This window comes from Pygocentrus nattereri, chromosome 15, assembly GCF_015220715.1.
Source record: "Pygocentrus nattereri isolate fPygNat1 chromosome 15, fPygNat1.pri, whole genome shotgun sequence".
Lineage (NCBI taxonomy): Eukaryota > Metazoa > Chordata > Actinopteri > Characiformes > Serrasalmidae > Pygocentrus > Pygocentrus nattereri.
The window spans coordinates 2,999,589-3,025,207 of record NC_051225.1 but is presented as its reverse complement, the minus strand read 5'-3'; the positions used below and the strand labels follow the sequence as shown (position 1 = coordinate 3,025,207).

General features: G+C 42.0%; 1 protein-coding gene across 1 annotated transcript; it reads right to left on the bottom strand.

Moving 5' to 3' along the window:
- Positions 1-1,824: 1,824 nt before the first annotated feature.
- On the bottom strand, positions 1,825-22,824 carry tmprss9 (transmembrane serine protease 9). The gene is made up of 15 exons (XM_017702538.2): positions 22,692-22,824; positions 21,872-21,999; positions 20,918-20,985; positions 19,968-20,143; positions 19,451-19,492; positions 19,241-19,354; positions 14,748-14,913; positions 13,806-14,080; positions 12,954-13,096; positions 10,844-11,093; positions 10,603-10,716; positions 6,640-6,808; positions 5,624-5,889; positions 3,999-4,135; positions 1,825-1,986 (listed from the first exon to the last, which is right to left on the bottom strand). The coding sequence occupies exons 1-15, from the start codon at positions 22,822-22,824 to the stop codon at positions 1,825-1,827; spliced, it is 2,343 nt and encodes a 780-aa protein (XP_017558027.2).
- Between the last annotated feature and the right edge of the window lie 2,795 nt (positions 22,825-25,619).

The following is a 25,619-nucleotide window of genomic DNA, read 5'->3' as shown; positions in this document are numbered from 1 at the left end:
TTACCGTGTAACAAAAGTCTCTTATTTTGAAATAAAAGTCACACTGATGACATCACTCGACCCCTTTGACCTGTTTTCTGAGGATCTATGGAGAAAAGCTCGTGGTGAGTCCACTGTGTCTCTCAGCTCTCAGAGATCTTCTCATTCAGCTCATGATCTCATATGAAGCTTTTAGCTGACGTCACCGGTGTGACCAAATTTATTCTTCAAAAATAGAAACACAAATGGATTAAATTCCGTATTTTAGTGGACGTTCCCTGATGGACAGCGTGTGGTTTGATGTTCTGTGAAATGCTTCTTTCATTAAAAACGTCTCTGGTGTTTCCTTTATTATGTGGAACACCAGTGAGGATCGGTAACACCAGTGACTCCTATGGAGAGACAGGACAGTGGACGCTTCTGTAGAATGACCCACACGTAGATGTGTTAGTTTGATGTTTTTAGTAGCAGGTGGTCAGTTTCAGACCCTTCGGCGTGCATCAGCAGTGAATTGTCCAGATAGACAATTCACTATGAGTCAGAATGTAAACAGCACCTTTTACAGAGAAATTGTGCTTACATTAGTGTACATGAGTAAATCAAGCACAGTGTGAGGGACCCTCAGAAAGCTGGGATCACCGTCTTCAATAATAACACCAGCTTGCAGATTCATTTATAAGATGATTGCAGTCGGCTCCTCTGTTCAGTTCCACAGCTTTCAGGTAATAATCAGTAGGACAGTAAGAATCTGTATGTAAATGTTAGATGAGTCCAGAATGATTAACAGAATGAAGTTGTAATAAAAATGAAATCCAGAATTTATCATATTTCAGGGGTAGAGATCAAATCTCAATCATTTGACAAAAAAAGGCAAATAAATATTTACAGTATATTAGTCATCATAACTGTTCATAATTGTTTGCAATAGTCTTCATAATTGTTTTCGTCTTGTCGAAATAGTGAAGAAGGAAGGAAATGCAGAATGGATGCACATCTTAAATGGTTCCCACTTCCTGCTAGGCTGTTGCTATGGTATCCCAGGTGGTTGCTAAGGTATCGCTAAGCAGTTGCCATGGTGTCATGTCAAAAATCTGGCAGAAAAATAATAATAATAAAAAGAAGAATAATATGAAACGAAGAACAACAAAAACGCCAATTAAAACATTTCATTTTTAAGGATAATCTTTAATTTTCTTTTACATTTATATTTCAACATTATTATTAATAAATACAGAAAATAAATAATTGTTTTATGTATATAGCATATTTAACTCGTTTGCTTTACAATAGACAAAAAAAATCCTTTTCAAGTAAATATTCACAAGTTGTAACAGTCCATATTAAGGCAGAAAAGCTGGTTACAGTAAATACAGTAATACTGTATTTTTCACTCGACGTGCATCATAAAAAATGTGCCTCATATTTTCCTTGATTTTTTTTAAATAATATATATATATAATCCCAATATCACGGACAAACTCAAAACTCTCACGTTCTTGAAATAAGAGTTTGGTGTAATATGTAAACATTGTCAAAGTTTCAAAACAGACCGGTCACTCCCCAGTCTGTCCAGTCTATATGGACACAAAGCTGCAAAAACATCCTGTTTCAAATGCAATGCTTTTCTGATGTCACAAAAACACATTTGCATATATCCAGCTTTTCAGGAGTGATTCAGGACTGGACTGCTTTTAGAACAAGGCACAATACAGGACAGTCAATCAGAACAGAGCTCATTTACATGAAGGCACAGCAACAAACGTTGGCTGTTTAATTAACAGGTTGGAAAATCGTTTTTGTTGCATAAAACCACACAAATCTCATAAATGGACTTCTGGGACTCCTTTAAAAAGGGAGGTATCTTGATATCCATTCCCTGATGGCAGTGACGCGCATGTAAACCCCGGGGAAGCTGCTCCGGCCACAGCCGTGACCCCAGCTGGTCACTCCGGCTAAAAACCAGCGGCCTTGGGGCTGCCGGCACACCAGAGGACCCCCGGAGTCTCCCTGCAGGGGGAAAAACAGACACCTGCAGTCAGCCGTGTGTTTATCTGAGGCTGTGACATTTAAACAGGCCGGCTGGAGGCTTCAGTTACATCGGACTGAATTACATAATCGGCTTAACAGGCAGTGTTCGAGTAAAGAAAGGAGCACTTTTAAATAGATAAAGATCACTTAGTTAAGTACCTACGTGGGCGACTCGGGAGGGACATGTGTGTGACTGCTGCTTTTTTCCAGCTACACTGACTCCAGCTTAGTAGGTTCACTTACCTTGTACCTACAGTGCTGTGCAAAGATCACCCTTTCATTTATTTAATTTCCAAAACAGCCATAAAGTGCAAGTCATTCAGCCTAAAAGAAGGAGAAAACATACACCGATCAGGTGTAACATTCTGACCACCTCCTTGTTTCTACACTCACTGTCCACTTTATCAGCTCCACTTACTGTATAGCTGCACTTTGTAGTTCTACAGTTACAGACTGTAGTCCATCTGTTTCTCTGATACTCTGTTACCCTGTTCTTCAGTGGTCAGGACCCCCATGGACCCTCACGGAGCAGGTGCTATTTGGGTGGTGGGTCATTCTCAGCACTGCAGTAACGTGACGCGGTGGTGGTGTGTTAGTGTGTGTTGTTCTGGTGCGAGTGGATCAGACACAGCAGCGCTCCCATCTACAAGTGCAAGTTAAAACTCTGCCATGCAAAGCGAAGCCACATATCAACACCACCCAGAAACGCCGCCGGCTTCTCTGGGCCCGAGTTCATCTGAGATGGACTGACGCAGAGTGGAAAAGTGTCCTGTGGTCTGACGCGTCCACGTTTCACACTGTTTCTGGAAATCATGGACGTCGTGTCCTCCGGGCCAAAGAGGAACAGGACTGTCTGGATTGTTTTCAGCACAAAGTTCAAAAGCCAGCATCTGGGGGGGTGTTAGTGCCCATGGCAGGGGTAACCTGCACATCTGTGAAGGCCCCATTAATGCTGAAAGGTACTTACAGGTTTTGGAGCAACCTCTGCTGCCATCCAAGCAGCGTCTTTTTCAGGGACGCCCTGCTTATTTCAGCAAGACGATGCCAAGCCACATTCTGCACGTGTTACAACAGCGTGGCTTCGTAGTAAAAGAGTGCGGGTACTAGACTGACCTGCCTGCAGTCCAGACCGTCTCCCATTGAAAATGTGTGGCGCGTTATGAAGCTCAAAATACGACAGCGGAGCCCCCGGACTGCTGAGCATCTGAAGCTGGACATCAAGCAGGAATGGGAAAGAATTCCACCTACAAAGCTTCAACAATCAGTGTCCTCAGTTCCTAAATGCTTATTGAGTGTTAAAGGAAAGGTGATGTAACTCAGTGGTAAACACGCCCCTGTCCCAACTTCTCTGGAACGTGTTGCAGGCATCAAATTCAAAATGAGTGAATATTTGCAAAAAACAAAGTTTTTCCATTTAAACATTAAATATCTCGTCTTTGTAGTGTGTTCAATTGAATATAGGTTGAAAAGGATTTGCATGTCATCATATTCTGTTTTTATTTATGTTTTACACAACGTCCCAACTTCACTGGAATTGGGGTTGTATCTCTTTCAGACATATTAGACATGCTCATGAAAGAGAAATGTGGGAGGCAGGTGAGGTGAGTTTGGGTGGTAGTTTGTGTGAATGTTAGTGTCTCTTTGAAGGGGCTTATAATGTTCCACAACGAGGAAATTTCACCTCTGCAATAACACTAGTGAACACACCCTATCCACACAGCCTGAGGAGCAGTTGGGGGTTAGGTGTCTTGCTCAAGGACACCTCAGTCATAGACCTGGCCATTTTATCAGAAACACCCACCATTTAAGTGCACTTTGCAGATTCACGGTTACAGAACGTAACCCATGTATTGTTGCACTATAAGAAAGGGGTTTCTAATAAAGTGGCCAGTAAGTGTACACGATGAGTAGAACTGAACCTTTCTGAAGTCATGTGGATGAAAAAAATCAAAACCAATCAATAAATCAATGCTTAACCAATGGATTCTCACCAGACAAGTGTCTTTTCCACCCTCCATCGAGCCAGCACACATCATGTTGGCGGTCAGTCTCCTGCTGTAAGACTCCAGGCAATCTGACTGGTCAATTATACTGACCTGAGCTTTCTGCAGCAGGGTGGTTGGCTTACCTGGGTGAGAAAGATTTAGTGTAAAGAGACAAAAAGCCATTTCTTGCTATAGTCTATACCTTTTAGGAGCATTGGCAGAGCAGGATTAAGTTTAATCCTGGGAAAAGGATTTGTCTTAGTAGAGTAAAAGGGCATTAGTAGAGTTATATGTGCTGTCAGAATTAGCATGAATGCTAGCTGAAAATCCCTTCAAGTGAAAACTTCCAGATTTTTATTCCAGATTTTGCTACTTGTTATTGATCTTTCATCACAACTGAGGAGGTCTCAGGAGCGACAGTAGGATAAAATGATAGAAAATAGATCAAATAGAACAACAAAATAGACCAGGCTAGCTAAGAAGCTAACGCTGCTTCCAACTGACTTGAACAGGCAGCTTTAGTCTTAAAGAGGAACTCCATCGATTTCTCAACATTTCTACATAATTAAATGGTTAAGATGTGAACAGAGCGGTTCAGAGCGGTTTGGTGTGAGACGCTCTGTTCTAGAGAAACTTACCGAGTCAGAACTGTTCATAGTGGTGGTGATAGGAACCAGACGTCCCCCTTTAAAAGGTTATTACAGGAAGCGGGTATGAATTCACCGCCTGATGGCTGAGACATTGTTTTGCAATAGTTTTGAGAAGATTTTCTCAAAAGCATGTTTAAAAGTCCATTCATTGCAGAGAGATACCTGCAGGCAAAATAGTCTCTAAAGAAAACTGATTATTCCAGATTTTCCACTGCTTTCCCATCAACATTCCATATAAACTCAGGAGACTCGTGTAGGTTCTCTGGTGGTTCTGGATGGTAAATAAAGTGTCTATATCTGTGCTGTAGTCATGGCGACGTCTGGTTCCCATCACCACCACTGTAAAGACGTCTGAACCATTTCACACCAAACCCTCTGAATGAGTCTGTTTACATCTCAAACACTGAAATACGCAGAAATGTAGAAAAATGGGTGGAATTTCCCTTTAAGTATGGACCCATTCGCTAAATGGAAACCCTTGAAGGTAGGTGATTTTATGAGGCCCAATAAATTGTGCTTTTCTGAGCAGTTCTTGGAGAGCACGAGTTTGAATGCCAATTCCAAGAGTTCAAGAGAACATGACTAGCCCTGCTTATTTGTATGCAGTGATGTGAAATAATGTGATAAGTATTACGCCTGATTAAAATATCTCCAAATATTGAAGAGAATACTGTATTGAATATTTGAACATACATACGCTAATGCTGGAACAAAAGCACTTATAAACTGTAGAAACTGGAGCAACGTCTGCTTGGATAAACATTACAGAGAAGTATAACAAAACATTTCTACATGGAAATGCAATAAAATGTAGATATTTTTGCACAGTAGCCCAGCATCGCCTAAACATTCTGCTGTTCAGAGTACAATAAATACATTATGAAATATCAGTTCAAAATATTGGCGAATTTAAACACCTGTCCAATACAATGCATCCCTAGTGATATCCTATTTTTGCCATACTTCCCAACTCCTACTCACCGTCCTCTCTTACTGCACCCCATCCCATGATGTAGCACTCTGAGTCCTGTAAGAATCTGTGGGTTGGGGAGGGTAAACACACAGTCTGGATGGTGTATGAACTCGGCGCTGGGATGGAAAGCTCCACCAGAGCCACGTCAAAGTCCATAGTGCTGCTGTTGAAGTTAGGGTGCTGGATGACCCTCTGCACCGGAACGACCAAAGCACTTAATCCGGACCTGAGGACGGAGCCCAAACTCACCTTCCACCCACCGGGGTTTGGGTCCCTTTGGATAAAACACAGTGTTTGAGTGTAAAGTAAATGTAAAGTTCAGAGCAATAGAAAGGAATTTAGAGAGTTTATATAAGTCTTAATGAAATTTGAGGTTCCCCAGGGATCCGTGCTGGGACCACTTATGTTCTTTGCATTTTCCTTACCTCAGGTTTCTCCGCAACTGAATTATCTATCAGAGTGAAGGTAATTGCAAAGAACATAAATGGACCCAGAATTGATCCCTGAACAACCTCAAATTTCTTCAACATATAGTTGAAATTCATGTCTTTTGCTGCAACAAAGCCAGCAAAATAATGTATCCCTGATACGGAGGTGACTTTTATGTGATAACAGAGAAACCAATTTATGGCATTCAGCAGACGCTCTTATCCAGAGTGACTTACAATTTGATGATTTTACACAAGTAGGCGAAGGTGGTGTTAGGAGTCTTGCCCAAGGACTCTTATCAGTATAGTGTAGGGTGCTGACCCAGGTGGGGATTGAACCCCAGTCTACAACATATAAGGCAGAGGTGTTATCCACTACACTAACCAACCACCAATTTGAGAGAAGAGACTACCAGTAGCAAAAATTAAGCATTTTAAAAAATTAAAAATTAAGTTTACTCTAAAAAGTTGCCTACTGAGCTGAGCATTCTGTGAAGCAACAGGGATATAAGCTCTGTTTGCCTTGTAGCTCTAGTACAAAACTAAATAAGCAACCTTCTCAAACTTCTCAAAGGCTGTTACCTGTTACCTGTTACCTGTTAAAGCAGTGCGCAGCTGTGAGGAGCCATTTGCAGTGTATTAGCGTGGCTCCGCAGCGATGTGAGCGCTGGAACTGCAGGCTGCCCACCCACGGCCATTCCCCCCTGCGGGCAGTCTCACCTCCCACAATCCTCTGGCGGCCCACGGCCGGACGCTGCCCGCAGTCTACGGAGAGGACATTGGGCACATGTTCATTTTCTAGAGTGATGGTCTGGCCAAAAATCTCGCTTATGTACTGTGCTAAACTGATGGCTATAAGCTTCCATGACCTGTTAGCTACATGTGCTTTGCAGCTTCTCTGCAAAACTTCAGACACCAAACATATCTTGACTGATTACGGTGGGTGGGGGGAAAACCGGGTAAAGATGTTCAGCCAGATCATCGCTTTAAAGTTGGTGTGGATGGAGACATTCATGCAAAAAGAGCATGAAGCATTCAAAACAGTGTACGCTTCATTTTGATGGCCTGTGACACCACCACATAAGGGGCCCTGTGGAAAACCTGTTTCTAATGATTAACACCAACATAGATTTCAGGTAGTGTTATTTAGGTTATCCCACAGAAGAATCATCATCATCATCATCGTTAAACGGTTAGTCCAGACAGGATCACAGTAGCAGTTGAGAGAGCAGAGAACCCGAGACAACCCTGTCCCCCGCAACTTCCTCCAGCTCATTATTTTCCCACAGAAAATAAAGTCCTTAATTTCCTACATGACTTCTCAGTGGGATGCTCTGATAGGAGTTGGGGTCTTATCCTATTTCTGGTATTTTTATTACGTTTTGTTTTCCATGTTTTTTGTTTTGAAAATGTTTCCCGTGCATTCCAGCGGGGGACTCTTATTTTGAGTATAAACCCTGGTTTGGAAACAAGAAAGGCAAGTGTGGCAGCTATTTCATGGAGGGTCAAGGTTGGGGAATAGTGGCCTGGTGGACCATTGCTGCTCAAGCCCTAACAGTCTTTCACTCCTTATTCTACTCATCTTTGTCCTCGGAGATTGGATCCCCCTCTAAGTGTGGAGACAGCTGGAGGAACTGGCTGAGCTCAGTCTTGGTCGGTTTTGGTTTTTGTGCATTGCTGGGCCCTGTTTTGATTTTTCACATTGTTTGCTTGGGTCAACCATCCAGAGCAATGGACAGTGTAGAAAAGAGGTGAAGAAGAGGGTGCAGGCAGGATGGAGTGGGTGGAGACGGATGTCAGGGCTGATGTGTGACAGAAGGACAGCAGCAAGAGTGAAAGGGAAGGTCTACAAGACAGTAGTGCGTCCTGCTATGATGTACGGTTTGGAGACTGTGGCGCTGTCTAAAAGACAGGAGGCTGAGCTGGAGGTGGCGGAGATGAAGATGCTGAGATTTTCGTTGGGAGTGACGAGGCTGGACAAGATTAGAAATGAGCAGATCAGAGGGACAGTGAAGGTGGAGCAGTTTGGAGATAAAGCCAGAGAGGCCAGGTTGAGATGGTTTGGACATGTGTTGAGGAGGAATAGTGGATATATTGGGCAAAGAATGTTGGAGATGGAGCTGCCGGGTAGAAGGAGAAGAGGTAGACCTCAGAGAAGGTTTATGGATGTAGTGAAGGTGGACATGGAGATGGTTGGTGTGAAAGTAGAGGAGGCAGTGGATAGGGCAAGATGGAGGCAGATGATCCGCTGTGGCGACCCCTAAAGGGAGCAGCCGAAAGAAGAAGAAGAAGAGAGTTGGCTTGGACTGTGGTTTGTTGTCTAAGCTTTGTTGCTGCTGCTGTTTCTGATGCTGTTGGTGTGCTGTCTGTTCTGGGGAAAAGTAAGTAAAGCTTGTGCAAGCTCTGTGCTGTTCTGGTGCTCACATGTTTCTTTTCTCACAATATTAGTGTTGGGATTTTATTAATAACTGGTCAGATTGTCGCAGGTCAAGCTAATTTATGTGCAGCCACACAGGTCTCAATAGTAGTTCAATACTTCAAATATAATATCATTTGAAGATCTACAATAACTCAATGTAGCATTACTTTTTATATTTAACCCTTTATTATCCTGACCAAGAAAAAAGCTATGTTTATTATTATTATTATTATTATTATTATAAAACCTTTTCTTTTTTTTCTTGATCCCACAATTTTTTAATATATTCATGACTACCAAATGGCCGAGACGGCATTTGGTGACATACATATTCACTCAAAATGTGCTCTATCAAATGGTTGAGCAGAACATTTAAAGGGTTAAGTATATTCACATGCAAGTACTTTGATACTTTTACTCATGTAATGTTTTAAGTACAGACTTGTACTCTGTCCATCCCTGGCTAGGCTGCTTGTATTTAGGTGAGTGTGGATCCTTTTTAAACCTCTGTGCTTCATAAGGAGGCTATTTAACGTTTTTTACCGAATGCAGGTAACGATAAACACCACAAAGAGATTTTAGAGAACAAGAAGGACCAAAACCGCCTTAAAGGAATTAACGTCAAACTATTTTACACCTTCAGTTTGTGTTAATCTTTGTGCTGAGTGAGTAAAAACAGCCAGTACTAGATTTTCCTCCGGTGCCTACGCGCTTAAAAATGATGGTTCCTCAAGAGCTCTTAGTAAAGAAAATGATTCGGTGCAGAACCATGAACATTCAAAGAACCCTTTGCATGGTTAAAGGAGGTTGATGGAGGTTGTGCTTCGGTAGGGTTCTTCTACTGTAACAAGCCCTAGGAGAACCCTTTTCAAAAAGGTTCTTTTCTAGAACCATCAACAACATATTGTCCATCAATTTGAAGAACGCTTTCACGATCCAAAGAACCCTTTAATCATGCAAAGCCTTCATGGATCTACATAGAATCGTTTTCTTTACTAAAGAACCCTTGAAGAGCCATCATTTTTAAGTGTGTAGAGAGGAGGTGTGGATTGGTCAGCTGTGACGCCGTATGGCCACTGGGCGGAAACAGTGAGCGTGTTTACAGGCGCTCAATAATCCGATCATAATCAGATTTCTGCAGTTATCTGATTATTCCAATGTTCAAGGGACACCACACTCTGATCTAGAAGTCCGATTAAGAAATCAGATAAAGAGGCTGGGGTTTAGCTCAGAGGTCAGATTTCTCAGTGCATGTGACTCTTACTCTGATTTCTTTCAGATTTCTCAGTCTGAGCATGCGTGAAAACAGACGGCGGTACTGGAAATAAGCGAGCAGCGCCGCCGCGAGAAGACACACTTTTGGAGCGACACTGAAACCAACTACGCCCTCGGGGAAATGAAGGATTTAAATATCTTCTAGATGTATGTTGATATTTTCAGATTATGTGGCACTATATTTGTTTTTTTTTAAAAAAGCCACGGTGTTAAGTTTGAGTTTCACGTTGCGTTTATGTCATGTCTTCTTCTGTGACTTTATTGGCTGGTCGTACTGATGAAGTGCACCGCAGGCAAGAGGAGAGCCGGCTTTATAAACAACGATGAGAAAAGTGTGCTTGAAAAAGAGCCCCCTAAAAGGTTAAAGTACACCGATCAGGCGTAACATCATGACCACCTCCTCGTTTCTACGCTCACTGTCCACTTTATCAGCTCCACTTACTGTATAGCTGCACTCTGTAGTTCTACAGTTACAGACTGTAGTCCATCTGTTTCTCTGATACTCTGTTACCCTGTTCTTCAGTGGTCAGGACCCCCATGGACCCTCACAGAGCAGGTACTGTTTGGGTGGTGGATCATTCTCAGCACTGCAGTAACACTGACGTGGTGGTGGCGTGCTGTGCTGGTGTGAGTGGATCAGACACAGCAGTGCTGCTGGAGTTTTTAAACACCTCACAGAGGTGTCCCAAAAGAGCTATCATCTCTGACTTTACATGGACAAGGTAGGAGTGTTTAATAGAGTGGACAGTGAGTGGACACAGTGTTTAAACACTCCAGCATAATAATGTTATGCCTGATCGGTGTATATCCTCTTTTAAAATATCTGTGTGTCATAAATAGCTGGCTGAATGAATATGACTCTGACCGCAGTTCTTCTCATCAGCCTCATTAGAGCAGTCAGCGATTTGGTCACACTCGGGGTTTATCTTGCTGATGCACTCTCCTGCTCCACAGCTGAAGTTTCCACTGCAGTTTACAGCTCCTGGAAAAGAAGATTTGCCATCTGTGTCATTAGTGACACGCAGTTATCTATAAACGTGGACAGAACTCAGGCTATAGATGCCAAACTATTGCTTTAAATGACTTGGAGGATTTACGCTCTTTACCAGGCTGGACAGGAGATGATGTGATGGCCTTGGTAAGATGGACCGAAGGCTTCAGAGTGCTACGCACTATGGAGGCACCGTGAACTCCGTTGGGATCTGTGTGACTCAGGATCCAGTTGCGGAGTTTGGTGACACGTGAGTACACGCCGGGTTTGTTGACTTGGGCACAGCCCACCCCCCAGCTCACTATACCAGCCAAGAAGAAGCGTCCAGGTGCCCCTTCGCACACTAAAGGACCACCTGAGTCTCCCTGCAGTGTAGAGTCACAGAGTTTATGAAGAACAGTATTGAGATGATTCTCTGTTTCTCTGATACTTTGTTACCCTGTTCTTCAGTGGTCAGGACCCCCATGGACCCTCACAGAGCAGGTACTATTAGGGTGGTGGGTCATTTTCAGCACTGCAGTAACACTGACGTGGTGGTGGTGGTGTGTTAGTGCATGTTGCGCTGGTCTGAGTGGATCAGACACAGCAGTGCTGGTGGAGGTTTTTAAACACTGTGTCCACTCCACTCACCTCTAGTCCTTCATCAGTGGTCACAGGACGCTGTTGGCTGGATATTTTTGGTTGGTGGACTATTCTCAGTCCAGCAGCAACACTGAGGTGTTTAAAAACTCCAGCAGCACTGCTGTGTCTGATCCACTCAGACCAGCACAACCAAACACTAACACACCACCACCACGTCAGTTTTACTGCAGTGCTGAGAATGATCCACCACCCAAATAGTACCTGCTCTGTGAGGGTCCATGGGGGTCCTGACCACTGAAGAACAGGGTAACAGAGTATCAGAGAAACAGATGGACTACAGTCTGTAACTGTAGAACTACAGAGTGCAGCTATACAGTAAGTGGAGCTGATAAAACAAGGAGGTGGTCATGATGTTACATCTGATTGGTGTATCTTGCTGAAATGTTTAAATTGAAGCAGTTTTTTTTTTTTTTGCACAAAAATCTCTGGTTTATCTTCAGTGATTTTTGTTGGTAAAAACCTGGAATGACTGATTTTGCATTTAGTCTTAATGTTTGTTGGATATCACGCCTTTGGGTGTGTAAGTTTGATTGTTGGTGACACTTTGCTGATCTTCTTGTACACTTGCAGATTCTCAATTGTTTTGTTCTTTGTTTTTTTTGTTCTTTTCCTGGCATAGGATTAAATGCAGGATCTTGTTCACACTGTCAGTTGGGCCTGTTTGGTGTGTCAGGTGGAGATTCACAAACATTCTGACAGTCACGCTTTGAAAGTAGCTAAAAAGCATGATATAATATAATATAATATAATATAATATAACAAAGGGGTTATTACTCATAGCATTGATATTTATTGTATGTGTAATTTTCACTGCAAACAACATGAAACACTGAATGGAAGGTATCATTTTAGCAAATGAATAATGTTTTTTTTTTTATCAGTTGGAATTGAACAGTCCTGGAATCTGGGAATGTTGCGGCCCCCTCAGCACTCCCACCTCCCATGTCCCCACTATTAACAACTATTTTGGTAACAGTTTGTACAAGTGTGCCAGTACAGGAGGAGGTTTGTAATATCATTTTAAATGGCATTTCTCTGTGATTTCAGTCCCATCTGAAAGCTCCATGTCAATTCTAATATTCCTGATATTCCACAATCAATACTGCTGAATTGTCACATTTACATTATGCATCACGATGCTTCAGTGCACCTTCACACCTTGTCAGTTTAAGATTGAGAGTTTCATCACATATAGTAACACATCGCTGTTGTTGGAATAAAACTTCGTATCTCCAAAATGGTAACTTTACAGGAAAAGGAAAAAACTTGCATTAACTTCAATGTAAGTCAATGGAACCAGAATTTTTTACAAGTCATTTTGGGCCGTTTCCTTTGGTCCATTTATCATGAAATTTGCACACAATGTAAAGAGCGTCAGACATTTTCAGATTATGCCAAAAACTGAAAAATGACCAAAATGGAGATACAAGGCTTTGTTCCGACAGCAGTGACATACACACACACACACACACACACACATATATATATATATATATATATATATATATATAGGAACAAGGTGAGCCTGATGTAACTGTTATGTGAACTCAGACTTCATAATAAACACACAGTTGAACGCTGACCTGGCAGGAGTCGACTCTGCCCTGCAAGAAGCCGGCGCACATCATATTATCGCTGACGGCTCCTCTGTAAACAGCTGACGAATTGCAGACGTTGGAGTCGATGACCTTCACCACGGCCTTCTGGAGTGCGGGGGGCACCTCTCCTACCACACACAGACACACACAGGGATGCTCTGTGATGTATCAAAGCAACGCATCATCACTTTTCTAAAGCAAAGCAATGTTGGGCTGGTTTTCCAGACCCACATTAAAGGGCACTTCCATAGATTTTTGAACATTTTTGCATAACTAAATGGTCAAGACGTAAACAGAGTCATTCAGAGCGGTTTGGTGTGAAACGCTCTGTTCTAGAGCAACTTTCCGAGTCAGAGCTGCTCACAGTGGTGGTGATGGGAACCAGACGTCTCCCTCTAAAAGCTCCTCACAGAAAGTTCCTACATGAACTGGTTCTGAATTCACTGCCTGATGATTTTATGAGAGTTTAGAGAACTTCAACTCCATTCATGGTGGAGGGAGACATGCAGGGCGCTGTGCGGCAAAATAGTCCCCAAAGAAAACTCATTATTCCAGATTTTCCACTATTTACCATCATTAACATTCCATATAAGCTCAGAAGACTCGTGTTGGTTCTCTGGTGGTTCTGGATGGTAAATAAAGTGTCTGTATCTGTGTTGTAGTCATGGCGACGCCTGGTTCCCATCACCACCACTGTAAAGACGTCTGGACCATTTTACACCAAACACCTCTGAATCTGTCTGCTTACATCTCAGCTACTGAGTTACGGAAATTTTTTTGAAAAATCGGTGGAATTCCCCTTTTCATAATTCCTCATCTACACTCATCTGGACTCACGGCTGTCCTGACTGAGCGCCCCCCAGCCGGAGACAATGCAGTTCTGTCCTGGACTGAAGGTGTGCGAGTATGATGGGATGCAGACGGGCTGGATGTAGGAGCTGAACCTGAGGGGCTTCTCCAGTTCCAGCACTGTCACGTCACTGTCTGTTGTCATGGGGTTATAATCCGGAGACACAGTCAGGGATTTGATGTTCACTAATGTGGCTCCATTCTCTGCTCCGCTCACCAGGCTGGCACCAACCAGGGCCTTCCAGTCCTTGGGGTTTTTATTACTGCAGAACATAAATAATGAGAATATACACCGGTCAGGCATAACATTCTGACCACCTCCTTGTTTCTACACTCACTGTCCACTTTATCAGCTCCACTTACTGTATAGCTGCACTCTGTAGTTCTACAGTTACAGACTGTAGTCCATCTGTTTCTCTGATACTCTGTTACCCTGTTCTTCAGTGGTCAGGACCCCCATGGACCCTCACAGAGCAGGTACTGTTTGGCTGGTGGATCAGCACTGCAGTAACACTGACGTGGTGGTGGTGTGTTAGTGTGTGTTGTGCTGGTATGAGTGGATCAGACACAGCAGTGCTGCTGGAGTTTTTAAACACCTCAGTGTCTCTGCTGGACTGAGAACAGTCCACCAACCAAAAATACCCAGCCGGCAGCGTCCTATATAGTATGTAGAGCTGATAAAATGGACAATGAGTGTGGAAACAAGGAGGTGGTCATAAAGGCATTTTGAATGAGTCAGTTTTACACAACGATAGCATGAAAAAAGGTGAGAATGTGTAAACATCCATCTCTATAGGTCCAAATCCTAAGACTTATTATTACATGATGATGCTGATACTGTATGAATGGCTTTGGAGTTTTAGAGGTTAAAACAATACCAGATCTCACCAATGCATGAACACATATTGCTATGAAGTGATTCGTGCTGACCTCTCGAAGCAGTGGGCGGCGCTCACGATCCAGCGGCGGCTGACGATGGAGGCGCCGCAGGTGTGCCGGCCACGCAGTTTCAGACTCACCTGCCAGGGGAACTCGCCGTGACGAGCATTTTCACCCCCGACCACCCGACTCTCCATCGCTGGCCGCTGCCCACAGGCTGCCCACAGACAGGAGGGGAAGAACAGGGTGAAAATCAGGACTGGATTAGGGTTCACAAAATTCTCAAGGCTAATATTCAATTTCAGGTCCTTTTTCGTTCATCAAGGTACAAACAATGTAAATGTTCCCTCAGAGGTACAGCAGTGGGTTCAAGTTCAACTTTCAGGTTTGTCATTTGCACAACATGCCAGGACATTTATGCACTGAAACGCTTGTGGTGAGGCGATAATCACTCCACAGAAAGTAAATAAGAAAAAATAAAAACACAAGAAAAACTGAAATATATTAAATATACACAAAATATGGACAATATACATTTTAAAGTGACTTGAGTGACTCTGTTATTTAAAGTGATTTAGTGTTAGTGTTATTGTCCATAGCAGTGATATTAAGATTAAGACACACTTATTAGTCCCACAACGGGGAAATTCCACCTCCGCATTTAACCCATCTGTGAAGTGAAACACCACATACACACTAGTGAGCACACACACACTAGGGGGCAGTGAGCACACTTGCCCGGAGCGGCAGGCAGCCCAATCCGCAGTGCCCGGGGAGCAGTTGGGGGTTAGGTGTCTTGCTCAAGGACCATGAACACTCCAAGAACCCTGTGCATGATTAGAGTTCTTTCCATCACAAAGGGGCTTTTCAGATTGATGGAGAATGTGCTGTAGCTGGTTTTAGACAAAACTTTGTTGAAAAGGGTCCTATATAGCACCAAAAAGGTTCTGCTATTGTTACCCTTATATGGTACTACATAGAACCCTTTTTGCTGAGAGTGTACCTACTGAATAAAATGCCTTATGATTAATAACAGAGTAATAATCTTTCAGTTTGAGAGGTTATCAGAGGTTATGAGAGCTGGATCGGGGTTTATAAACTACAGGGACAAGTTCAGAAACACTCTAAATTTAAAGCAAATGAGCCAAATCTTAAAATAATAAGTAACCATTCTGCAAAAGGACTGTCCTCAATTAAAAGGTCGATATTCCACATTTTTCTTGCATTTCTTTTTTTTCTGAAGATGATCTTTGTCTTTTCTGCGGTGTCCTCTGTCAAATAACTGTACTGCAAACGGGTTGCCTTCAATTACCCCCTTAAAATCCCAGGCTTATTATTTAGTAACTAATACAGCGCCTTTCACCAACCCAAGGCCGCGTCACATAGCATGGGGAAACGACAAAATAAACAAAAACAACAACAACAACAACAACAAAAAACAACTAAGCAGTGAAAGAGGAAGAAAAATGCTCATTAAATAAAACGGAGTGTCGGAGGGATTGAGGAAGAGAGTTCCAGGGTTTGGGGGCCGTGGCACTGAAGGACCTCCTTCTCAAAGTGGCAAATCTGGGACAGCAAGTAAGTTATTACAAGAAGACCTGAGAGCGAGAGGGAGTGTGAGGCTGAACGCTGAGTGTGGGTGAGAACTCCAGCTGCAGAGCTCTGAATGTCCTGTAGCTTTAGTACAGGCTTTACAGGGAGACCAACAAAGAGGGAGTTACAGTCGTTAATACGGCACACGAACCATCATTATCATCAGTATCGGCCAGGAACGGGCGAAGATGAGCAATGTTACGCAGATGAAAGAACGCAGTCTTTGTGAGGAACTTGATATGCAGATCAAAATTAAGTGATGAGTCGAGTAAAACTCCAAGATTTCTAACAACAGGTGCAGGCTTAACGATCAGGCCGTCAACACTAACTGAAATACTGGAGGACTTTGACGGTAAATGTGCAGGGCCGACCAGTAAGACTTCAGTTTTATCAGTATTTAGCATAAGAAAGGTTTCATGCATCCAGGGCTTTAAATCAGAAATACACTCATCAGTGTGTTGGGAGGGGAATCTGAGGGTGTGTGTGTAGATGTAACTGAATATCATCAGCATAACAGTGAAAGTTAAGGCCATGACTATGAACTACAAGGACTTCGGTGCAAACTGGCTGAGACATTCTTAGGTTATAGAAGTGTGTAATAAAACTCTGGGCCCACCGATGGGCCCTGGCCATTCAAGGGGTTAAAGGGTCCATATCCCATGTTTTTCTTATCTTTATTTTTTTCTCTGATATTGAAGCCTGACACTGATGTGTTTTCTGTAGCAGAATCAGCCATAATTCATTGAGTGCGTTTACATGCACTCAGTAATTCGATCATAATCGGATTTCTGCAGTTATGTGATTGTTCAAATGGCCATGTAAACGCGACACTCCGATCTAACAACCTGATTAAGAAATCTGATAAAGAGCTCAGTAATCAGATTTCTCAGTGTGAACTCTTACTCTGATTTCTTTCAGGTTGCTCAGTCTGAGCATGTGCGAAAACACAGCGCTACCGGAAATAAGCGAGACACAGCAGAACACTTTTGGAGCGACGCTGAAACCAAATACATGCTGACGAAATGAAGGATTTTAATATTTTTCATCTTCTGGATGATGTGTGTTCATGTTTTCATGAGCCGCTGTATGAAGTTTGAGTTTTACATTACATTAACGTCACGTCTTCTTCTGTGAGTTTATTGGTTGGTTGTAAAGCAGAAATCCGATCACTGTTTGACTCATATAGACCTGGAGTTTCCTCATTATCTGATTACTCAGGACCATGTAAGCAAATTGATCAGATTACTAACAAACTCTGATTTTCTGCAGTTATCAGATCAGTGTCATGACCATTTCCATATCTCTTAGAATTAAACAGGCTGTTTTTGTTACTGCACCTTTAAGACTGATATATGTAAATGAGCTCTGTTCTGATTGGCCACCCTCCTTCATAAAGTAGTCCAGGCTGAAACACTTCTTATAACTTTAGTGTGAATGGGCTGGGCTAAACTGCTGCATGCTGAATGGATGAATACATAAATGTGCTGATTTTTGTGACATCACAAAACAGTGATTTTAAAACGGGCTGTTTGCAGTTTCCATATATGTGTAAATGACGCACTATATTTCCAAAAGTATTCAGTCACCCATTCAAATCAGTGAATTCAGGTGTTCCAGTCACTTCCATGGCCACAGGTGTATAAAGCCGAGCCCCTAGGCCTGCAGACTGCTTCTACAGAAATTTCCTCACTACTAAATATTCCACAGTCGACTGTCAGTGGGATTATAACAAAGTGGAAGTGATTGGGAACGACAGCAACTCAGCCACGAAGTGGTCGGCCACGTAAAATGACAGAGCGGTCAGCGGATGCTGAGGGGCATAGTGCGCAGAGGTCACCAACTTTCTGCAGAGTCAATCACTACAGACCTCCAAACTTCATGTGGCCTTCAGATCAGCTCAAGAACAGCATAGAGAGCTTCATGGAATGGGTTTCCATGGCCGAGCAGCTGCATCCAAGCCTTACATCACCAAGCGCAGTGCAAAGCATGGAATGCAGTGGTGTAAAGCGCCGCCACTGGACTGTAGAGCAGTAGAGACGTGTTCTCTGGAGTGACCAATCACGCTTCTCCGTCTGGCAATCCGATGGACGAGTCTGGGTTTGCCGGTTGCCAGGAGACGGTACTTGTCTGACTGCATTGTGCCGAGTGTAAAGTTTGGTGGAGGGGGGATCATAGTATGTGCTTGTTTTTCAGGAGTTGGGCTCGGCGCCTTAGTCCCAGTGAAAGGAACTCTTAAAGCTTCAGCACCAAGAGATTTTGGACAATTTCACGCTCCCAACTTTGTGGGAACAGTTTGGGGACGGCCCCTTCCTGTTCCAACATGACTGCGCACCAGTGCACAAAGCAGGTCCATAAAGACACGGATGAGCCAGTTTGGTGTGGAAGAACTTGACTGGCCTGCACAGAGTCCTGACCTCAACCCCATAGAACACCTTTGGGCTGAATTAGAGCGGAGACTGTGAGCCAGGCCTTCTCGTCCAACATCAGTGTCTGACCTCACAAATGTGCTTCTGGAAGAACGGTCAAAAATTCCCATAAACACTCCTAACCCTTGTGGAAAGCCTTCCCAGAAGAGTTGAAGCTGTTATAGCTGCAAAGGGTGGGCCGACATCATATTAAACCCTATGGATTAAGAACGGGACGTCACTCAAGTTCATATACGTGTGACGCCAGACGAGCGAATACTTTTGGCAATATAGTCCATGTTTAGAAACATTCAACAGTTTTTTATGTAGTGATGACATTTTTTATTTGGTGGGATCATCACTACATAGCTTCAGACAAGTGGGAGTCTCTAATAGGCTTGATTAAGAGGTTCATGGCGCTGTGTGACACACTGTTAACTATGAAACTGAACTAAAATATTTCCTGTATCTTTCTTGCAGTCTGAATGTTGCCCATATTTTTGTCCAGAAATAAATAAAAATGAGGTATAAAAGAGGAAAGCTTACCGCAGTACGCCTCGTCTGAACCGTCGGCGCAGTCGGGGATGAAGTCACACTCTGGGTTGTGTTTAGTGACACACTCTCCACTGACACAGGTGTACATGTTGGCAGGACATTTACCTGAAATCCAGAATGTAGTGATTATTATAGTGACTTTTATTATAGTTATTACATAATAAAAGACTCGCAGGCTTAGTGTGGCAGTTCATTTTTTACTTTTGTCTGCTTCAATTGAGTAGAAGGACTTTCCGCTGGCTCCTGTAGACAGAAAACAGCAGTTCAGTTCAATTAATTCCACATCATTTAAGTCTTTGCTCGTTCAGCCCACCAGCACACCTTATAAAGATGGCTCTTCAAGGGTTCTTTAGTAAAGGAAATGCTTCTGTTTAGCACCATAAGGTCAATCTAGAACCATTGCCATGCTTAACAGTTCTTTCCATAGTGAAACTGCTCCTCAGATTGATGGAGAATGTCTTATATATGGTTCTATATAGTACCAAAAGGGGTTCTGTTATGCTGTTCTTATAGTGTCTTGAACACGTCTTGAAATAAATCCAACCTTCTCCTTGAAAGTGCACAACTCCATCAGCTCCACAAGCCAACAATATACAGCCACTTTCTTTGCTTAAGGACCCTTGAAAAACCATCTCAGCTCATCGTCTTTTCAGACTGACTCGTCAGTGAGGAGAGGCCTGCTTTGTTCTAGATTAGCCACAGCAGATGGTCATCATACCTAGAAGAATGATGCCAGTGATCTCTCCAAACTCTGGAACAGTCAGAGGTTTCTGACTGATTAGGGCTGTCAGCCCATAGCGGAGCTGCTCCTGGATGAAGCTGTCCGAGTATTTCTGGAGCTTGGACACTCTGAAGACCAAATGAAAGGTAGCCATCACAGTTCCATTAATGTTCCTGAAACAAAAAAAAATCCACACAAAACCACAGAAAATGAATTTTTGAAGTCGCTTTGATCTGAAATCGACAAACGCACTCAAAAAGATGGTTCTTCAAGGGTTCTTTAGTAAAGGAAATGGTCCTCTGTATAACCACGAGTTCTATATAGAACCATCTGCATGCTTATGTCACTCTTTGCATGGTGAAATGGTTCTTCGGATTGATGGAGCATGTGCTGTATATGTTTCTATATAGCAACAATAAAGGTTATGCTACTGGCATGATGTCAAGGTTCTAACAACAGAAGAAACCTTATAGAACCCTGCTATAAAGAACCATAACAACACATTCTCCATCAATATATATCAACCGTTTCACCGTGCAATGAAACATTTAAGCATTGTATATAGTTCTAAACAACCGTTTAATGTACTAAAGAACCCTTGAAGAACCTTCATTCTCAAGTGTGGGTCTCCTTCAAGCTCCTTCTAAGCTGCACACTTAAAAGAGGTGGTTCTTTAGTAATGAAAATGGTTCTATATAGAACCATGAAGACTTAAAAAACTCTTTGCATGATTAAAAGGATCTATGCGTCATGAACGGGTTCTTTGCTGTCTATGGTTCTATATACAACCTTTTAAAAAGAGTTCTACGTAGCACCAAGAAGTCTTCTGTTGTTACAGGATTGACATCGTAACAATAGAAGAACCCTTTTTGGTGATATATACAACCCTTTTCATAAAGGTTCTAAAGGAAAATTCAAGGCTTAAATCATACTTGAATCATACTTACCCGTATGCTACTACCTGGCAGGCTCCAAAATGGTGCGCAATCGATGAAGCAACAAAGACATTTTGGATCTGTGGAAAAAAAGTAGAGATATATTAATTAATGTATGTATAAATGCACACGTAACCCTTGTGTGGTGTTCAGGTCTGTGGGACTCGTTTTCAGCGTTTACCAAAATAAAACGTAATGAGATTTATTATTATTTCAGCCTCAGATTCTTGGCCTTTGCTCATTTTCTGAGAAGAACATATAAAATAACCCATTTTCAGAGCTTCACTCTGTTCACCCCCCACACATTTATATTACACATGTGGTGCTGGGCTGAACCCGCGGGGGGTAAAAGTGTGGAGGTGATGTGTCCTTCACTCTGTTCTCCTCCTACATGGCCTGCTGTTAGTGTGTGTGTGTGTGTGTGTGTGTGTGTGTGTGTGTGTGTGTGTGAGGGTGGACAACATGGACAGGCTGCTGACTGGCTACAGCTGCTACAGTAGAATCCTACACTGGACACTTGTGATATTTTAAACATCTGGTATTTTTACATAAATTATTATGACTGTATTGATTTTAAAAGCAATAATGTGGTGGATCCAGCAGGCCACTGGGTAATACACACATCAACACCACACAAGGGTTAAAAAAGATGGATCTTCAAGGGTTCTTTAGTGAATAAAATGGTTCTGTATAGAACAACGAACACACAAATAACCCTTTGCATCATGAAAGGGTTCTTCTACTGTTACAAGCTTGACAACATAACAATAGAAGAACCCTTTCTGGTGCTATATAGAACCCTTTTTCAAAATTGTTCTATATAGAACCATCTACAGCACCATCAGTCTGAAGAACCCTTTCATGATGTAAAGGGTTCTCTGTGTGTTCCATTTTCTTTACTGAAGAACCCTCTTTTTAAGAGTGTATGAAAATGTGTTCCCCTGTGATCTGCGGATCTGTTCTTACCTTTGTTTTTAAGGTGGCTGTGAGTATTAAAGAAAAGGCTGAGTCTTCATCCTGAAGGTCAGCATTATATTTTAACCCTTTTAACTCCACCGTCTCCATGAAATAGTGCTCCTCCTGCACCAAGTAGGCTAAAAAAATAAGCATGTTTAATAAACTTTAACAAAAGTGACAGAAGACGTCATTTAAAACTGCGTTTTGAAGTAACAAGACTGTCGTTTTTGTGCCTCATATATTGTTTTGCGTGAGGAAATGACCTCACAAACTCTCTTTTGGGCTTTTTCTAAACTTTCCCAACACATTCTGCTTTTTATTCAGCTAAGTGTTTTTTTAGTGGTACATCCAACAACAAACGGACAAAAGCTACTAAACAACCCCAATGAATTGTATCAAAGATTTAGAATGTTTTCTTTAATATTAAACACATTTGGTACAAAATGATTCTAATATGATGTTTGTACTCCACAACATTAAAGGCTATAGAAATTATATCTATGTAGTGAGGAATCAGTAAGAAAAGTCTGTCATTTATAATGTTATAATAAAAGTTATAGTAAAATTAACACCCATATTGCCTCCTATATGAAAAATCACCGTATTAAGAAATTATACTAAATTCTTCATGCTCCATGACTCCAATTTAAACAGATAACCATGATATGTACCATTTAATAGTTTCTCTGTGTTACCTCTTAATATGCATACAGCACTGATTCCATACATTTTTAGTGCTGTACACCAAAATATTAACAAATATCATTGTCCTATATTATTTGTATGAACGTGCTTTTCTTTTTTCTTCTGTATCTGACGAATTACTCACCAATGAAGACGCCCACAAACACACCGATAATGAGAAACAGCAAGATAGTGGCTAGTGTGAAGCATCTGCACGCAAATATGGACTGAGCGAGTGCAGAATCAGCCTGAGACGACGTGTCCGGCTGCTTCTTCATCTCTACCGGGGTCAGTCAGAACATACAGGCCTTGGACCTCCAAAATCTGTAACACAAGCACATCCAGAGCACCACGATCTTCAGCCGGACTCCAATCACGTAGGATCATGTAGGATCTCAATATTGTCAAAATGTCGATGCCTCCTCTTTCCACACAGTCCATACACACCGGTCAGGCATAACATCATGACCACCTCCTTGTTTCTACACTAGTGTCCACTTTATCAGCTCCACTTACTGTATAGCTGCACTCTGTAGTTCTACAGTTACAGACTGTAGTCCATCTGTTTCTCTGATACTCTGTTACCCTGTTCTTCAGTGGTCAGGACCCCCATGGACCCTCACAGAGCAGGTACTTTGGGTGGTGGGTCATTCTCAGCACTGCAGTAAACCTGATTTGATGGTGTGTGTGGGCTAGTACGAGTGGATCAGACTCAGCAGTGCTGCTGGATTTTTTAAACACTGTGTCCACTCACTGTCCACTCTATTGAACACTCCTACCTCGTCGGTCCACCTTGTAGATGTAAAGTCAGAGACGACAGCTCATCTGCTGCTGCGCAGTTTGTGTTGGTCACCCACTAGTCCTTCATCAGTGGTCACAGGACGCTGTTGGCTGGATATCTTTGGTTGGGCAGTGAGTGGACACAGTGTTTAAAATCTCCAGCAGCACTGCTGTGCCTGATCCACTCAGACCAGCACAACACACACTAACACACCACCACCACGTCAGTGTTACTGCAGTGCTGAGAATGACCCACCTCCCAAATAGTACCTGCTCTGTGAGGGTCCATGGGGGTCCTGACCACTGAAGAACAGGGTAACGGAGTATCAGAGAAACAGTTGGACTACAGTCTGTAACTGTAGAACTACAAATTGCTCCTATATGGTCAGTGGAGCTGAGAAGATGGACAATGAGTGTTGAATTAAGGTAGGTGTACCTAATAAAGAGCTCAGTGAGAGTATATCCACCGGCTCAGCTTACAGCAGTTTAGCTCCGACTTTTCGCACTGAACTTATAAAGAACGCTTCGGCTTGTTTTTTTCAACGAGGCTAAGCACAGAGCAGCCAATTAGAACAGAGCTCATTTACATATAGGCCATGTAAACATCAATTATGACTGTTTGGTGACCAAACCCAACACAACCCCACACATACGTGAACCTCAGGGGAAAAGATACAGTAAATGTATAGGAAACTGTCCCTTTAAGGTTCTCATATCTATTGTTATTGTTGTATCTAAGACAGTATCAGATTCTTCCACAGATACTGAATGTAAACATGATCTCGGTGGGATAGTTTCTGTTCCCGTGTTACAGTAGTGGACGGTAACAAAGAGCTACTGGGAGAGACTCAGGAGGAAGAGACGAACCTCCACTTGCTAAAATACAGAAACTGCCAGTTTTAAAATTTCACTGTTATATATTATAAGTAAGACCTCCTGGAAAGGGTCAGTGATCATAAAGCAGCTCTGCGCTGATGCTTGGTGTATATTTATATTTATTTTTAAGTATCTTCCTCACCATGACGAGCAGATTGTGTTTAAATGATGAGTTGACAGACTTCTCTACTGTTAAAAGCACAGATTGAAACTTTTAGCCTCAAAGTGGTTCAAATGCTGACGAGTGCTGACATCACAACAAGGCGATCGAATGTGTGGCCTCGGGCTTTATTCCCAGGCTCCGGCTTCTGCCAGCAGTTCCTTCAGGTTTGCTTTTTTTTAAACAAAGAACAATAGCAAGATTTGCTCTTATTATCCAAACGGGCAGGAATCTCTACACTAAGTATTACAAGTTACTATTAGTCTTATAGGAATACCACAGTGGAGCCCTGCGCACAGGGCTAACATTGAAAAAGCGCAAAATAAATGAAAAAGTATTTGAGAACGACTACAATCTTCTTATACAAGCAACCTACACATCACTGCTACAGAAGAAGAGTTAAAACTTTGTTTCAAACACAGCATTTATGACAGTTTCAGCCAAAAATGCAGAGAATGCAAATGTTACAACTTACCCCAGAAGCAGGGAACAATTAATTCAATACATTTCTATGAACCAGACAAGCTTTCCAACCTAAATATATCAAATCGTCTGCATTAAAATGAATATGATGAATGAAAAGAGGCTGTAGAATTATTTTTACTCAAACAGAACAGAAACTATCAGCATCTTTAATACGGTTTCAATGAATAACCAAAAACCTCCCGTTCTGATTGTACTGTGGGGGTCTCGGTTGTAACAGTGTAACAAACTATATAAATATATATATATATATATATATATATGTGTGTGTGTGTGTGTATATATATATATATATATATATATATCGCTGTCAGAACAAAACCTTGTATCTCCATTTTGTCGATTTTCAGTTTTTGACATACTTTGAAAATGCATGTGGGCCTTTATATTGTGCGTAAATTTCATGAAGGATGGACCAAAACAAACGGCCTAAAATTACTTTGAAAAAAAATCTGGTTCCATTGACTTCCATTAAAAGTAAAGTGAGTATTTTCCTTCTCCTGTAAAGTTACTATTTTGGAGATACGAGGTTTTGTTCCAACAACAGTGATATATATGTATATATATATATATATATATATATATATATATATATATATATATATATATATATATATATAGGTTCTGATTGGCTGCCCTGTATTCATGTATGCCTCATTCAGAAATAATTAAAAGCTGAAACACTCCTTATAACTTCAGTGTGAATAAGTGGAGCTAAACTGCCTATAAACGTAAATGATTTCATTCAAAGCAGATTGTTTTGGCAGCTTAGTT